Source organism: Nycticebus coucang, chromosome 10, assembly GCF_027406575.1.
Source record: "Nycticebus coucang isolate mNycCou1 chromosome 10, mNycCou1.pri, whole genome shotgun sequence".
NCBI classification, from domain to species: Eukaryota; Metazoa; Chordata; class Mammalia; order Primates; family Lorisidae; genus Nycticebus; species Nycticebus coucang.
In genome coordinates, this window is record NC_069789.1 from 37,690,683 (window position 1) to 37,707,954 (window position 17,272).

At 36.5% G+C, this 17,272-nt stretch overlaps 1 protein-coding gene across 1 annotated transcript in view; it reads left to right on the forward strand.

The window, feature by feature from the left end:
* Positions 1 to 17,272, forward strand: part of AIDA (axin interactor, dorsalization associated) — a 48,786-nt gene that overhangs the window by 20,610 nt on the left and 10,904 nt on the right. Inside the window, exons 5-8 of the mRNA XM_053608154.1 lie at positions 1,692 to 1,755; positions 2,143 to 2,249; positions 12,584 to 12,706; positions 15,803 to 15,925. Of these exons, the coding sequence (XP_053464129.1) occupies positions 1,692 to 1,755; positions 2,143 to 2,249; positions 12,584 to 12,706; positions 15,803 to 15,925 (417 nt within the window). The remainder of the gene's footprint in view (positions 1 to 1,691; positions 1,756 to 2,142; positions 2,250 to 12,583; positions 12,707 to 15,802; positions 15,926 to 17,272) is intronic.

Below are 17,272 nucleotides of genomic sequence, written 5' to 3' on the forward strand. Positions count from 1 at the left end.
GGTTCCTCTCATTTTAAGTCATGGCTCAGATGTCTTCTCATAATTTGGTTTTGAAAGGCGTACCCTGTCCACCTTAGCTAAAATTCTCTCTCTACTCCATTACACAATTGTCCAGACTGTGCCCTTCATAACACTACATACAATTGTGTTATTTGCTTATTTATTGTCTGCTTTTCTTGACTAGGATCTAAGATCCATCTATGTGGGCTGGGACCCTCTGCCTTGATCACTGTTATCTTCAGCATCTAAACCAGTGATTGGAACATTATGGATACTCAATACTTATTTTTTGAGAAGAAGAAAGAGAATGAATGAGAATCTAGACACAGTCTCAGACTTCTTCATCACTGAAGGATATAGTACAGAGTACATCCATAAGAAGTCCCTATTGGAGTAGTCCTGTAATTGCAACCTGTGCTATTTGGTTTTCCTCTTTTGGGATGCCAATGTGCCACACTTATTTTAGCTCTAAACTGTAGGACTCCAAAACTAAAGGCTGAATAATCTGAGTACAAAAGCGTGGGAGCTGTTTGGGTTGCACAGTTAATGCTATGAATTTACCTTGATGTATTTGCAGGTAGTTCCTGGGAACTTGAAAGGCTAGAAATGAAACACTAAGTTAAATACTACCTCTCTAGATAATAGCTAGAATTTGGAACATCTGTCTTTAAGTTTATATGCCAGAATAAAATCACTGAAGTATAGATTGACCAAAATCAGAACACGGGAGTGGCACCATGTCTTTTGAAGACTTGTCTTGAGGATACATTCCTCTTTGTGTAATGTATGTATATGTACAATTATGGGTTACTTAATGTTGAAATGGAGGCACATAGGCAATTTCTTTTGTGTGCAGACATCACAGAGTGTACTTACGCAAACCTTGATAGTATAGCCAACTACACACCTAGGTAGAGTGTGTTACTGTACCAAATGCTGTAGGCAGTTGTAACCCTATGGTAAGTTTATGTGTTTCTAAACATATGTAAACAGAAAGGGTACAGTGAAAATATGATAAAATTAAGTAGAAGGAGCACACTCTAATATAACAATAAAAAGTATAATATAGCAAGTGCAGTACTACATAAACTACATACTATAGAAAGTATAGTACAGTTCTAAACTAGGTAATAGGAATTTTTCAGCTCCATTATAATTTTATGGGACCACCATCATATATGTAGTTCATTGTGGACTGAAATGGTTATTTGGTGCATGACTGCATATAAAATAAATTTTACCATAAAATAAATAATTATGTTACCTTACTACTACCAACGATGGCATTGAGGGGAAATCTACTCAGAACAGAGAATAAAATGTGCTCATATGCCTCTAACAGGTCATCTTTGATACCCTTCAACAAAAGTACTGCAGGGGGGAAGTGTTTTCTTCTCTGGTGTCCCATGTCTCATCTAGGACCTTGTACACAGGAAAACTAGGTGGGGGTTCATTTTCTATGAGGATTCTGAGGCTCTCTAACTTATTCTCCTTGGGTATCTGACAGTACTCTGAAAATACTGGTACCTGAAGTATACGATTCAAATGCACTGTGGCTCTTGAATGGTAGTAAGGCTGGGAATTGAAAATATATATATTAATATGAATAGTAAAAATGATTTAAAATTTAACATATAATTTGTGATTTTGATTTATGGGAGTATTCATGTTTCTTTATCTTTTTATTCTAGTCCTAAAGAATATTCTTACATATAATAAAGAATTCCCATTTGATGTTCAGCCTGTCCCATTAAGGTAAAATAAACATTTATATAAAAAAATAAATAAACATTTATATATGTCTTTTAATTTCATTATCAGTTTTATACCTGTATTTTAGATATTTCTGTTTTTTTTTTTTGAATATCAACTTTGGTTTTGGGTTTTGTGAGATGGGGTCTTGCTGTGTTGCCCAGGCTGGTCATGAACTCCTGGGCTCAAGTGATCCCCCATGTATCTGGGATTACAGGCATGTGCCACCACTCTCTACAGTTTTGGTATTATTAATATCATTGGCATAAACATTGTTTTCAGTACGTCAACATTTTTTGTATCAGCACCTTAGCTATGAAATGAGTTGTTGTGAGATTTCACTAATACATTTAGTTTCATAGCTCGTTTTTTCTGCCCCTTTTCGTGTAGAAGAATTTTAGCACCTGGTGAAGAAGAGAATTTGGAATTTGAAGAAGATGAAGAAGAGAGTGGTGCTGGAGCAGGGTCTCTTGATTCTTTTCCTGCTAGAGTTCCTGGTGGGTATCACTTATTAAAAAATATTATTTAACTTAATCTAAGGTTGGGGTGTTTGAAACTTATTTTGATATTTGGGGAGTAAGTAAAACCTCTACAAAGCCCAAGCCAATCTTGGGCAAGTTTTTATAGCCATGTTATTGGCAGTAGCTGTTTTATTAGTGTCAAAGTATCTTTAATTATCCGTGTCAGGAGTCTGAAACACCACTCCCATGTTCAGTGATTCACTAGGAGGACTCAGGGCTGAACACATAGTTATAATCAGCTAGGATTTGGAACAATGAGAACACAAGAACAGAATCAACAAAGGGAAAGAGCACATTAGCAAAGTCTGGAGGAAGCCAGGTGAAATCATCCAAGGATCTGTTCCAGTGGAGTCACTTACGATTTGCTTAATCCCAGAAACAAGTTGTGTCAATGTGTGAAACGCAATGTTATCTACTAGGGAAACTCATTAGAGAGTCAGTGCTCAAGACTTTTACTGGGGACTGACTACTGTATTTTGCCATGTATAATGCAATCCATATTCCTTGCCCAAACTTTCAGAAAAAAAACTTTTGTTTTAATTTTTTAATTCAAATTTTTATTTGTTTATATTTAGATACTTTTTTTTGTATTGTAAAGGAATTTTAGCATTTTTAAAAACATATTATGGTACAAGAGTACACTTTTAATGCATAAGCATAAATAAAAGAATTAAAAATATTTATATAGATAAGAAATTAGTACTACCCATGTATAGAGCACAACCTTATTTTTCCCTCAGAAATTTGGGCAAAAAGTGCACATTATACATGGCAATGGTATGTATATATCTTCTGTCAAGCGCAGACCAAAATTCCAGGCTACAGAAGGAAAGCAGGTATTCAATGCAAACCATGTTGTCTGCACAGTTTAGGCACAGTGACCATTTTTTTTTTTTTTTTTTTAGACAGAGTGTAATTTTGTCACCCTCAGTAGAGTGCTGTGGCATCATAGCTCACAGCAACCTCAAACTTCTTGGGCTCAAGCAATTCTCTTGCCTCAGCCTCCTGTGTATCTGGGACTACAAGTGTCCGCCACAACACCGAGCTATTTTTTAGAGACAAGGTCTCACTCTGGCTCACGTTGGTCTCAAACTCATGAGCTCAGGCAATTCACCTGCCTCAGCCTTCCAGAGTGCTAGGACTACAGGTGTTGAGCCATTGTGTCTGGCCCTTCTTTTTTCTTTTTTTGAGACAGTCTCACTCTGTTTGTTCCAGACTATAGTGCTATGGTTATTAGCCTATTTCACAGCAACCTAAAATTCCTAGATGCAAGCAATCTTCCTGCCTCAGCCTTCCGAACAACTGGTACTATAAGCACCCACCACAATTCCCAGCTAGTTTTTCTATTTTGAGTACAGATGGGGTTTTACTCTTGCTTAGGCTGGTCTTGAACTCATGAGCTCAAGAGATCCTCCTGCCTCAGCTTCCCAGAATGCTAGGATTATTACTGCACCTGGCCTCATAGGGACTGTTTTTACCAGAGGATAGTGGGAACCCTCCTAAATTCAAGTTCCCAGATGCTAGCCATGGGCTGACCTTACACGCTGGCCTTTCTAACAATAACAGTCTTAGGCCTGCTGTGTTAACTCTTCTCCACATCCTGTTGTAAGTACTTCTTCAATTAATCAACTTGTGATGGTTAAAACTGGATCCTAGGGGAAAGCAATTGCCCTTTCCCCTCCTATCTTGTTTTAGGGAACCAAAGACTGTATATAGCAAGCCATTTTTTATTTATGGAAGATCCTTTTCTCCCTGTAAATAACCTAGGCAAGTACACTGGATAAATTCCATGCCTCTCCCAGTTACTGCTTTACTCTGTCTTGTTCTTACACAGTGCACAGTTTTTATTTCTATTAAATTAGTTCACTTTAGGAAGCATAGCAATATGCTGCAATCCTATGATGCTTTCTTCTATTCTTCTATTTCTTTATAATAATAAAGATAATTTTTTATAATAATAATGCCTAACTGATAAGGTTATTGTGAAGGTTAAAATAAGGTACTATTTGTAAAGTATTTAGCATGGTACCTTTCATATGCCAACTATTAGTGATGGCTGTTATTCTCATGGTCACACCTCTAAATGAGGATAACAACACCTACACCACAGTATTATTGGAAAAATCACAGGCACCATAGATGGTAGCTATTACTGTTAATAATGTTTCTTTGGTATAGGGCATTATTTCCAGTCTGCTTTATGAAGAGAGAGCTGTATTTTTTTTTGCTTTTGTCATATTTATAGGAAATTTTGAGATTGCTGTGATGGTGAAGTAAATTATTTTGCTATTTTACTGTATCAGTGATTTTTATATTTTGCTATTTTACTGTATCAGTGATTTTTATTCCATTTAAAACCATGTACTGTAGCTACCAGTTTTGTAAATTTCTGTCTGATTGATTAGTTTGTTTACGTGCTGTACTTCTATAGCTAAGAAGCAGCATGTGATATAAATCATGCAGCGGACAGATTAAGGTCTTTATGAGGTTCCGGTTGCTGAGTTGAAAAGAAATTTCTACCACAGGTTAAGTTCATTTGCTATGTAAGGTGAAACCTATTATAATATTTCATTTCAGAGATACAGATAGTTTCCTAAACCCTTCTAGTCCCTGAAGTTTTTCACTAAGAATAAGAAAGAATCCTTATAGTTTAGCATTTATTTGGTTTGGGATCATATTACCTGGGGCCTGTACCGTTGAAAAATAACTTATAAAATTATATTGATTGAAAATGTAATTAAAATAGAAAAGTGCTATTTAACTTTTTTTTTTTTTTTTTTTTTTAGTGCTATTTAACTTAATTATACATCAGGAAGAAGTTGTTACCCCCAGGGAACCCAAGATTTTAGTAATAACTAGGCTGTCTCTATGTTATTGAGACAAGGTGGTTCTAGGGATTGTTGTGACTTTTTTAAAAGTTAGGTATTATATATGTAGAGAGAGAGAGAGATAATTCATTCTTTTCAGTGTGCAGCTTTATGAGTTTTGACGAAAACATGTACTAACCACTGTCATCATTAAGCTAATGAGGTATGGTATGTAGCTATGGTATGACCAAGAGTAGATTTTTCCCATTGAAAATTAAAAATAAGTTTTTAGTCAACCTTTCTTGAAAAGAAAAAAATAAGACTTAAATTTATCTTTGATCTGAATCTCTTTCCTTTTGAAAAATTTAAAATCTCTAAGGCAACTTATCCAAAATGAGAGTTAACTTTTCTAAAGGTAATCTTTGTAGATTTTATTTAATTAGAGGGTTTAAATTTACAATCTATTACTTGTAACCTGAAAATTAAAACAAAGCCAAGTCAGGATTTTATACAAGACTTTTAAAAACACGTTCTTACTAAGTAACATGATCAAGCTCAAATATAGACTTAGCAGTTTCCAAATTATTATATATATGTGTTGCCTCTTCATCTCTTAGTAGGCTTATATATGTGTAAAACTAAATTATTTTTGAAACTCCAAGTAATAAAATTTACTTCTTTAATATCAAACCTTGTTTCTTGCTATATAAATACTCAATTCTGAGTTGAACTTCAGAGATAAGAAAATATGGATTTTACTTTTAAGTTGAAAGGAAGCAATTTCTTTGCTTGCTCACAAATGTAAGAACTTGATAACTATGGCAATGTGTTTATTGCTTTTCTGTGTGTATCAGGGCAGTCTTCTTTCAGAGAAATCCAGAACATGACATCAACTGCATGATGTCCAAGCAGTGGACATCATCTAAGTGTGTACTAAGACCACAGCACACAGAGTTCTCTCTCTTCTCTCAATCTCAGGTTTTCAGGCTGAGCAGAGGAATCAGAGAGTCTCCCACACAGGCATATATTTGTGCTGAAAGGGAAGGAGACTATGGTTTGATTCTGTTCTGTAGTTTCCCAGCTGCTTTTCAGTGGATTAGAGACTTGTTAGTACTCTCTCTTGCTCTCAAGCCTAAGTAGTTTTGGAAACATTTCAAGATATCCTTTTACAGTTTGTTTTCTTTTAAATCTGTGAATTCTGTCATTTGAAGTCAAAGGATTTTCTCCAAAGGTTTGTGGAGTTCTGAGTTCTTATGAAATGGGTATTGAGTAGGCTACATTCTGTAGCTCTCCTTATTCAAAGCACTCAGCCACATCTGGTCTAGTCTTTCTTGAAAGTACTCCAGCACTTTGCCTTTCATCCTGAACACCTGCTGGTAATTCTTCCTTGCTTGCTATAGGAAATGATGGATTACTGATTTTTAACTAACAACGCCACATGGAGTATGTGCCCCTGACTCATGCCAGGCTTTGTGAGTTCATTAAGTTATTTTTTTCCCAGATGTAATACAGTGATACTTGTCAGCCAACTATGATCCAAATCACACATATCTGATAAGAGAAAGATAGACTCAAATGAAATTTAGTAAATTTCTGGCAGCTGTCAATAAAGAAAATAAAACAAAAATAAAATGTCAGTGTAAATTAAATTATATATTTCAATGATAATTTAAATTTGACATACATACATACAATACTATTTAGATAATAATGGCCCCTAAGATTTTTTTCAAATTTAACAAAATAATTTTTTAAATTAACAAACTGCTTATAATTTCAAACTTTTTCTCTTGAAAGCTTGGAGGAACCCAGGCTTCTCAACTGCTGATCAACAATAGCCAGTTTGAGCAATATCATTAATGTTAAAATATAAAGCATTATCATATATATCTTTTTTAAATACATTTGGCAGTACAAAGAAATATGCACTTAAAAAAATTTGGATATCAGGCGGCGCCTGTGGCTCAGTGAGTAGGGCGCCGGCCCCATATGCCGAGGGTGGAGGGTTCAAACCCAGCCCCGGCCAAACTGCGACAGCAACAACAAGAAAAAATAGCCGGGCGTTGTGGCGGGCGCCTGTAGTCCCAGCTGCTCGGGAGGCTGAGGCAAGAGAATCGCGTAAGCCCAAGAGTTAGAGGTTGCTGTGAGCTGTGTGACACCACGGCACTCTACCCGAGGGTGGTACAGTGAGACTCTGTCTCTACAAAAAAAAAAAAAAAAAAAATTTGGATATCAGAGAATCTCAATCGATAGTAGCAGATTCTTATATTTAATTAGAAGTAAGATAAATCTAAATAAGTGAAACTGACAAAAACATGTATGTTATCACATATATATGATAGTTTTTAGTTTCCATTTTGGACACTTGATTGAACTCTGTCCTAAACATGTGGATAAAAAGTTATATAATTCTTGTTCACAACTTAAAAGCACCATGGCAAAATAATGACTAACTCACCTCTCATTGAAGTACCAACACCTGTGACAAATATCTTATATAAAGTCAAACAAATAAAATTACTTTAAAAACAAACTCACATCACAGTCTTTTCAAATGATACATTCCATAGTAATTTTCCTAGAAGTCATCGCTGCTTTAACATTCTAATCTATGTAATGCTGTACTAATATTTTTTTTTTTTTTTGAGACAGAGTCTCACTATGTCACCCTTAATAAAGTGCTATGGCATCACAGCTCACAGCAACCTGACATTCTTGGGCATAAGCAATTCTCTTACCTCAGCCTCCCAAGTATCTGGGACTACAGGTGCCTGCCACACACCTGGCTATTTTTTTGTTGTTGCAGTTTGGCTGGGGCTGGGTTTGAACCTGCCACCTTCAGTATATGAGGTAGGCGCCCTACTCACTGAGCCGCAGGCACCACCCCTATACTAATATTTTGGAACAAAGGTTATCATAACAATTCCTGTTTTATAATAGAAGGAAAAAAATCTTCCTTTTGTTGTGATGTGTGATGCAAACAACAGCAACAGTTTTTAAAGCAAAAATAATGAGTAAAGAAATGACAGTCTTTCTCTTCTCTGTGTGAGGACGGGGTCTTAAAGGATTTCTCTGACTTCATTTTCCTTCCTTTTAACCCTGGACTGACATCTCTAGGCTGGTGGCCTATTCATAGTCCAGTTCCCATAGTCCTTATTGTCCTGAGCATCTTTGGACGCACACAGAGAAAAAGTGAATGTAAGAAGATCCTACTCTATGTGAAGATCTTCATTTGTGCCAGCTACCTTTTGGAATGGAAAAGTCCAGCTAATGGTTGAGGGGTTAGAGATGCTCCTCCGCTTTCCTCTGGACTAGTGCTGGTCCCTGGAAACCATGACAGTCACCTAGGGACTCAGAAGCATGATTACCTCCCCCTCCCCATGGTGACAGTGGCTATAACATGTTTGGCTGCAATGCACTGTTGCTAGGTCAAGACACTTTTACATAGTTTTCAAAACATTCATTAGTTGCTAGTGTTTGTTTAACAAACTTAGCCAATTTTGTGATATCACTTTTTTATCTACAAGAGTTTTTACACTGGCACCTTAGTGAAGAAAGCCACGAGTTGTGATAGTGTCAGGGTTTTCTGTGTTTACAAGAGAGAAGCCTCTCAGGGAGCCAGCTGTGAAGGGGCAGCACAGTGCATGCGGCAGTGCAACCCCTCAGAGACATGTAGGAAGGTGGCTGGTAAATCCAGCTGGGGCTTCACTTGTTTGGGGCCTTTACAATGGACAGGTTTTCTTGATTTCACCATTCTTTAGAGAATATGTTTTATAAATGCTACTGGCATGACATTTATTGGAGAAATCTAAAGACTCATTGCAGAAGCTATTTTTATAGTTTATCATAAAACCTCTTCAGCATCATATGCGATGTCGTTCAAATGTCAACTTTTTGTACTGTTTGAGAGGGGAATCTTTTAAATTTCTTGTACTTACTATAATTTCACATACCAGCATCCAGCACCATTATATTCTCGCTCACTGTGATTTTTCTTTCTCTGGGTGTTAAATTCTGCTACTAAGTAATTTGCTTTCTGAGACTTTTTTTTTTTTTGCAGTTTTTAGCCATGTCTGGGTTTGAACCCACCACCTCCGGCATATGGAGCTGTGCCCTACTCCTTTGAGCCACAGCTGCTGCCCTGCTTTCTGAGACTTTTTAACTGAATACGACTTTTTTTAAAAAAACCTTTCCTGTTTATATACTATCAGAATCTTAAAATAATTAGCACCCTTATTTGTCAATGGCTATGATTTGTAGTTAAATGATTTTTCAGTTTTTTAATCAATTGTTTAGCATTTTTAAGTTATTTTCTGCAGATGATGCAACTTGGAAATTGTCAGCCCAGAGATAATCTATTAGTAAATAGTTTTCATCATCAAATGGACTTTTTTTTAATCTTCTGATGTACCATTGTGCAGTGAAATGACTCAGAAGCTTGACATTTATTGTTACTACCTATGTAAGTTGTCTTTATGCTTAGGATTAGAACCTTTCTCTCCTAACTTACATCTTTTCTTTAGAAATCACACTGAATTGAAAAATTCCCTTCATTGATACCAGTGGATCCTGTGTGCTCTAGTGGTGCTGCGTAAGGGGAGGTTGGGCAGTAAATCAGAAGGAGCAGCTGACATCAAAAGAGACCCAATCAAGTAAATATAATCTTACTGCTCATGGCATTTGAGAGTCAGAGACCTGTAGTAAAATTGCTATAGGGGCTGCCCAGTCTCTGTCCATCACTGTGAACATACATTCCTCAGTGCACAAAATCTAATGCAGGAGCTACAGATGGTGTAGTATTATCCACGTACTTTATCTTCCTTCATGCATATTACAAAGCATTGATATGTATCTTCAAGTCATGTGTTTACTAGAGCATAATAACTTCAAGAGCTGTGAAATTAATTTATTCATTCAACAAAATATTTCTCCAGGGTGGCGCCTGTGGCTCAGTGAGTAGGGCGCCAGCCCCATATACTGAGGGTGGCGGGTTCAAACCCAGCCCCAGCCAAACCGCAATGAAAAATAGCTGGGCGTTGTGGCAGGCGCCTGTAGTCCCAGCTACTCTGGAGGCTGAGGCAAGAGAATCGCCTAAGCCCAAAGAGCTGGAGGTCTGCTGTGAGCTGTGAGGCCAGGACTCTCCACCGAGGGGCGACAAAGTGAGACTCACTCTAAAAAAAAAAAAAAAATTCTCCAACAAAGATGTTTATTACCAGTGAAAACAATACAAAAATGAACAGTTATTCAGACTCATCTTTTAGAATGCTTACCATGTAGTCACCAAGACAGAGCTAAAACAATATCGTTATGGTTAGAGATGAGCACAGTGTATTATGAATGAGCAATAGAGAAAAAACTGAAGGAGTTTAGCATGCTATAGCCTTAGGCAAGAAAGCTTTTTGGTAAAAAGGAAAAAAAACATTAGCCCTATATTTCAACTAAAAGATTCACCTAAAGGTAGAAACAATTTTACTTCGGGAGAAAATAGTCTATCATAAAAAGAAACTGTTATTGACTTTGAAAGTTAGATAAGCAGTCACCTTTTGTCTGTCAAAATAAGCCATGATCATAGTAATGCCAAAACAAGATAAAGTCAAAAAGACAAATAAAGGACTAACATCCTTATTAAATGAAGAAAATTTTAAGTTGTGACAATACAGACCACAAGTATATTAGAAAATTGGAAAAAAAATAGAAAATTGGGCAAAAGACATGAACCAATTGTATACCCACCCAAAGATATACAAATAACTCTTTAAATATACAAGAAACTGAGCTTCACTTATAATAAAAGACGTGCAAATCAGAACTACTATTGCTGAGGCTGTCGGGAAACAGGTGCTCATTCAGCACTAAAATGTGATTCCCTTTGGAGGGGAATTCAGCAATAGTAACAATATGTTTTCCCTTAGCCTAATAATCCCACTTCTAGGAATTCATTCTGAATGTTCCCCTCCCCACCCCCAGTAACGTGGGAAAAAACACTTGTATATGCACCAGGTTCTCTCTGGAGGTATTTTTAGTAATAGTAAACTTTTAGAAACAACCTAGTTGCCATATGAAGATTGGCTGAATAAACTATGATAGGTAAAAATCCTAAAGAAAATAATTAGGAAAATCTCCATGAACTGTTGAGTGATTTTCAAAATATGTGTTAAATTAGCAAAATAAATCAAAGTAATTTACATTAGCAAATTGAGGAGAAATATTTCTCCTCCTCTCAATCAATGGCAGAAAAAGTTTTCAGTTAAATTCCAAAACCATTCATGATTTTAAACAATACTTAACAGACCAAGAACAGAGAATATCTTTAATCACATAAAAGGTAACTATGTGATACTTACAGCCCCAAATCATACTTAACAGTAAAATTAAAAGCCTTTCTTTTCAGATCAGGATCAAAACAAGGATGCCTATCATCTCTTTTCGTTGTTTTAAAAGACTTACTTGGTGTACAATGACAAGTAAAAGAATTTAAAAATTAGGGGACAAAATCCTCTCTTTGCAGACACTGTGAATATGTATATGGAGCACGCACAAGAACCTGTACATAAGTCATTAGTTTTAATAAGAATGTGGTTCCTGGCTGTGAAATGTTTACATAAGAATTGATTCTATCTCTATAAATATGCAACAATTTCTAAGAAAATGAAATATAATATTTGTAGTAGTGTCAGAAAATATCAAGTACCTTACAATAAAATTCAGCGAAAGACGTGTAGAACTTTTGTGAAGAAAATAACAAAACTTTATTGAGAGAAATCAAGAAGTCTAAAAAATCCAGTTCATGGGTTGGAAGAAGCAATTTATTAAGTAAGCTGTGACTCTTTCTAACATTGATCTGAATTTCATTGCAACTCCAGTAGGTTTGGGGGTTGCTTTTTTCTTTGATGTTGATGAGGAAAGGAGGATGTGGCTCAGAGAAGTAGGGCACTGGCCTACATCTAACACTAAGATTATTCAATTAATTATTCAATGAAATGTTAAATTGTAAATTATATCTTCTGTCAATAGTAACTAAAGGATTGGTTGATTAATTCTAGTATATTTCTCAAGCTGTAGTATAATATAACAAATGGCTAACAAGTTTTTCCTATCTTTGTTCTGCTACTCTGTATTGAGATATAAAGTGTGTATTTGAGTATATATGAAGTATGTGTGTGTATATATAATATGACTATATTATATTATTAATTATGTAGTAATTTATAATTAAGCTTCCTTGAACGATCTGAATTTTTAACAAGCTTGAATTAACATTTTCTACTGAATTTGTTCTGCTGAATTTGTTCTGGTGAATGTGAGATGTAGAAGTGTAAATTTATCTTCTATAGAATTAAATATTTGGAAAGAATAATGTCAAGCTTTGGAGAGTTTTAGAAACCAAAAAGAAAAAATGCCTAATTACTAAGCCAGTTAAGTCCAAGGCTATATTTTCTCTGTGTTTATGTGCTCTGAGGTTACTGGTAGAGCTTGCTTGTATTGCTTTTTCTCTATTACCAGGTACTTTATTACCGAGGTTGCCATCAGAACCAGGAATGACATTACTCACTATCAAAATTGAGAAAATTGGTTTGAAAGATGCTGGGCAGTGTATCGATCCCTATATTACAGTTAGTGTAAAAGGTAAATAACTCTGTCTATATTTTTTTCCTCTGGAAAATTTTATAATGTTCTCATTTGGGACAATTTTTTTTTTTTTTTGGAGGGGGGGAATCTTATATCTGTGACAATATTTTTACACTGAGGCAAAATCCCTAGAAGAAATTATCACTCTTCAAATATTTCTGAGAAATTTACTACAAGTATTTTCCTGTTACAACTTACACTCACTTTTGGTTTTTCTTTGTCTTTTCATTCTTAAAATTCTATCTAGGATGCTGGCTAGACATATACAGTCTTTATTTTTATTTATTTTTTGAGACAGAGTCTCACTATGTCGCCCTCGGTAGGGTGCTGTGGCGTCACAGTTCACAGCAACCTCAAACTCTTGGGCTTAAGCCATTCTCTTAAGCCTCAGCCTCCTAAGTAGCTGGGACTACAGGCACCCGCCACAATGCCTGGCTATTTTTTTGTTGCAATTGTTTAGCTGGCCTGGGCCAGGTTCGAACCGGCCACCCTCGGTGTAGTGGCTGGCACCATAACCACTGTGCTACGGGCGCCGCCTACACACTGTCTTTAACAGCAAATACACCCTTCAGGATATAGGTTAGCAAAACGTCCTAAGTATTCCAAGGGTATGTAGTTTTCTTTTCAAAGCCCAGTGTTCTGCTTTCCTTTCCCTTCTCCTTCCTGTCCAAGAGAACTTTCTACATAGGAGAGTCCTGCAGAGGTGAAAGAGATTCAGGCCTACAGTGAGTCATCAGTGAAGACAGGGAAATAAAACAAATCCATCCCATTCGTGCCATGAATATAATCCTGTGGGGCATTAAAAAAGTGATGTATTTCTCATCCTTCACTGTGATATCATGGTTATGAAACATGATTTTCCTTAGGATTTGTTTTGCTTTTTTCTCCTATGTAATGTGATAGTCCATTTATTCCTTAAAAATTACTTTTTCAGTCTTTTTTTTTTTTTATTGTTGGGAATTCATTGAGGGTACACAAAACCAACTTTCAGTCTTTAAGAGGCAAACTGTAGTAGCTGAATTCTAGTTGTCAAGCATTTTATATAGTACACTTCATTTGTAAAGCACTTAACAGTCTTTTAAAAATAATTATTGGGTGGTTGAGAATGAAGTTGCTAAGCTCCTATCCAGAAATAACTGGACAGTTAATCTAAGTGGTTTACTTTCATCTGTAGTTTGAGGCAAATCAAATAAACAGATATGGGCTGAAATTAAATGGAGGGGAACTTTCATTAATCATACAAGTAAATTTAGACTCAAGGGTTCATTAGTACAAATTAAAAGAAAAATAAATTTGGCCACAGAGAAGAATTTTTTTTTTTTAATGTAGAGACTATTATCTATAGCACTAATGCTGTGGTATTTTAATTTTCTTTTAAGAAACTAATTCCACAACAGATTATATATAGTATGACACTTTTAACTTATAATGTTATTGATTATGAAATACATGGTCTACTGGAAAGTATATTCTGCCTTGTAGTTTGATAGGCTGTTTGCAAAACTGCATAACTCATCCAGGAATATACATTGTAATACAAAAATATTTAAAGATAAGTAGTAAATAGTAAGTTACCTTTGCATACATGTTGAACTAAAACATATCTTTTTTTTTTTTTTTTTTGAGACAAAGTCTCACTTTGGTAGAGTACCGTGGTGTCATCATAGATCACAGCAACCTCAAACTGTTGGGCTCAAATGATCCTCTGCCTCAGCCTCTGGACTACAGGTGCCAGCATCAACACCTGGCTATTTTTAGAGATAGTGTCTCACTCTTGCTAAGGCGGTCTTGAACTCCTGAGCTCAAGTGATCTACCTGCCTCAGCCTCCCAGAGTGCAGGATTACAGGCATGAGCCACCTTGCCTGGCCTAAAACATATTCTTATAAATATCTTTAAGGACTAAAATAATCAAATGTACTAAATTGTTTTAAATTCCCTAAGACAGGTCTATTGAATAATACATATACACACTGAATAGTCATTAAATGAATCCATGTCAAATTTGATTAAACTGGGAGATTCTTGTATCCAGGAAACTAAAACCATACATAATAACTTAGTATACCATCTGGTTAGTATAGATCAGGTTATAGCAAATATATGAGAATTTAGATAATACATATAAAAAAATCTGTCTTTGATGTAAGGGTTTCGTTGGAGCTCTCATTGTCCATTTTTGGTCCTCTAACAGGACAACAGGGGGATTCTGGTAGTTGAAAAGCCTTCCCAAGCCATACACTTGATCTAAGTTGGAAATTAGGGGCAGGGGTCCCATTGTGGTGTATCATTTACATTTTAAATGTGTCATGCACACAAAAATGTAGTGGCCTCTTCCCTACGGAAAACAAAAAGTAATTTTTACCTCTTAACTATAAAGATCAAATTTCTTTTGCTTGTTTGGAGACAGCCTTGCTCTCTTGCATAGGCTGGAGTGCAGTGGCATCAGCACAGCTCACTGTAACATCAAACTCCTGTGCTAAGTGTTCCTCCTTTCTCAGCCTCCTGAGAAACCAGGATTATAGATGGTATCACCACACCTAGCTAATATTTTTGGGTTTTTGGTAGAGATGGAGTCCCACTATTGCCCAGTCTGGTCTCGAAATTCTGACCTCAACTGATCCTCCTAGTTCAGCCTCCTAAGGAGGGGAGCCTACTGGTGTGTGCCACCATGCCTGGGTAATTAAAAGAATTATTTTGGTAGAGAAAAAGGATAAAGTGTAGAGAGGTCTCACTCTTCCTCAGGCTGGTCTCAAACTCGTGGCCTCCAGCCATCCTCCCACCTCGGTCTCCCAGAGTGTCCGATAACAGGCAGGAGCCACTGCACCTGGCCACAAGCTTTCTTTGGTGCCTGGTAATGGCAGGGCTTCGTCCTCTCCTCCATGTCTCCCACGCCGTCTCTACTCAGCTGTGTCCACATCCCTCTGTGGACACCACTCTCAGGTGCCCCTTACACTAAACATAATTTCTGTTAGCCTGAGAATCTCCTCTCTGCTTTCTCCAAGACTGTTTAGGAAGTGTAAAGCTTTGTAGTTTGCAGTTTTTGAGTCTGTATTTGAATGCTCCTAAAAAGAAACTTATTTTTTTCTCTCTAGATCTGAATGGCATAGATCTAACTCCGGTGCAAGATACTCCTGTGGCTTCTAGAAAAGAAGATACATATGTTCATTTTAATGTGGACATTGAGCTCCAGAAGCATGTGGAAAAATTAACGAAAGGTTTGTAATCACAAATAATTTGCTTCTCATGGACAGATCTTGTTCGTGTCTATGTGCATAGCAGACCTAGCATGGTTAGCATCTGGCGAAGCAAACGTCACATAGTGTTTATTTGAAAGAAATGTACATTTGTCTTAAATGTGGAAATTAGGATTGTATTATCTAGTTTTACTCATACTAAAATGTTGGGGAAGGAGGAACTCCCTAAGGATCCCCAATGATTCCTAATTATTAAGGCTGTAATAGGAAAAGGACAAGTTTTTTCTTCTAGTTGAATGTATTGGGTAGAAAGATAACATAACTTGCGCAAAAACAGGGAAATCAAAAGCAAATTTGTAAAACAGTGAGGTTACATTTCCAAGGTAAACAGTTTTTAGGATTAAATGCTTCCCTGTAGTTTGTGCCCATGTTCTCCAAAAAGAAGACTTCAAAATCTTTTTATCATCTGAGGTTCACTTGCAGTTTCTGAAATTTTCAAGCTCTGCAGGAAGCCTGTATAAGATGTGCAAATACCTTTTTTTTTTTATTGTTGGGGATTCATTGAGGGTACAATAAGCCAGGTTACACTGATTGCAATTGTTAGGTAAAGTCCCTCTTGTAATCATGTCTTGCCCCAATAAAGTGTGACACACACCAAGGCCCCACCCCCCTCCCTCCTTCCCTCTTTCTGTTCCCCCCCCATAACATAATTGTCATTAATTGTCCTCATATCAAAATTGAGTACATAGGATTCATGATTCTCCATTCTTGTGATGCTTTACTAAGAATAATGTCTTCCACGTCCATCCAGGTTAATACAAAGGATGTAAAGTCTCCATTTTTTTTAATGGCTGAATAGTATTCCATGGTATACATATACCACTGCTTGTTAATCCATTCCTGGGTTGGTGGGCATTTAGGCTGTTTCCACATTTTGGCGATTGTAAATTGAGCTGCAATAAACAGTCTAGTACAAGTGTCCTTATGATAAAAGGATTTCTTTCCTTCTGGGTAGATGCCCAGTAATGGGATTGCAGGATCAAATGGGAGGTCCAGCTTGAGTGCTTTGAGGTTTCTCCATACTTCCTTCCAGAAAGGTTGTACTAGTTTGCAGTCCCACCAGCAGTGTAAAAGTGTTCCTTCTCTCCACATCCACACCAGCATCTGCAGTTTTGAGATTTTGTGATGTGGGCCATTCTCACTGGGGTTAGATGATATCTCAGGGTTGTTTTGATTTGCATTTCTCTAATATATAGAGATAATGAACATTTTTTCATGTGTTTGTTAGCCATTCGTCTGTCGTCTTTAGAGAAAGTTCTAGTCATGTCTCTTGCCCATTGATATATGGGATTGTTGCCTTTTTTCATG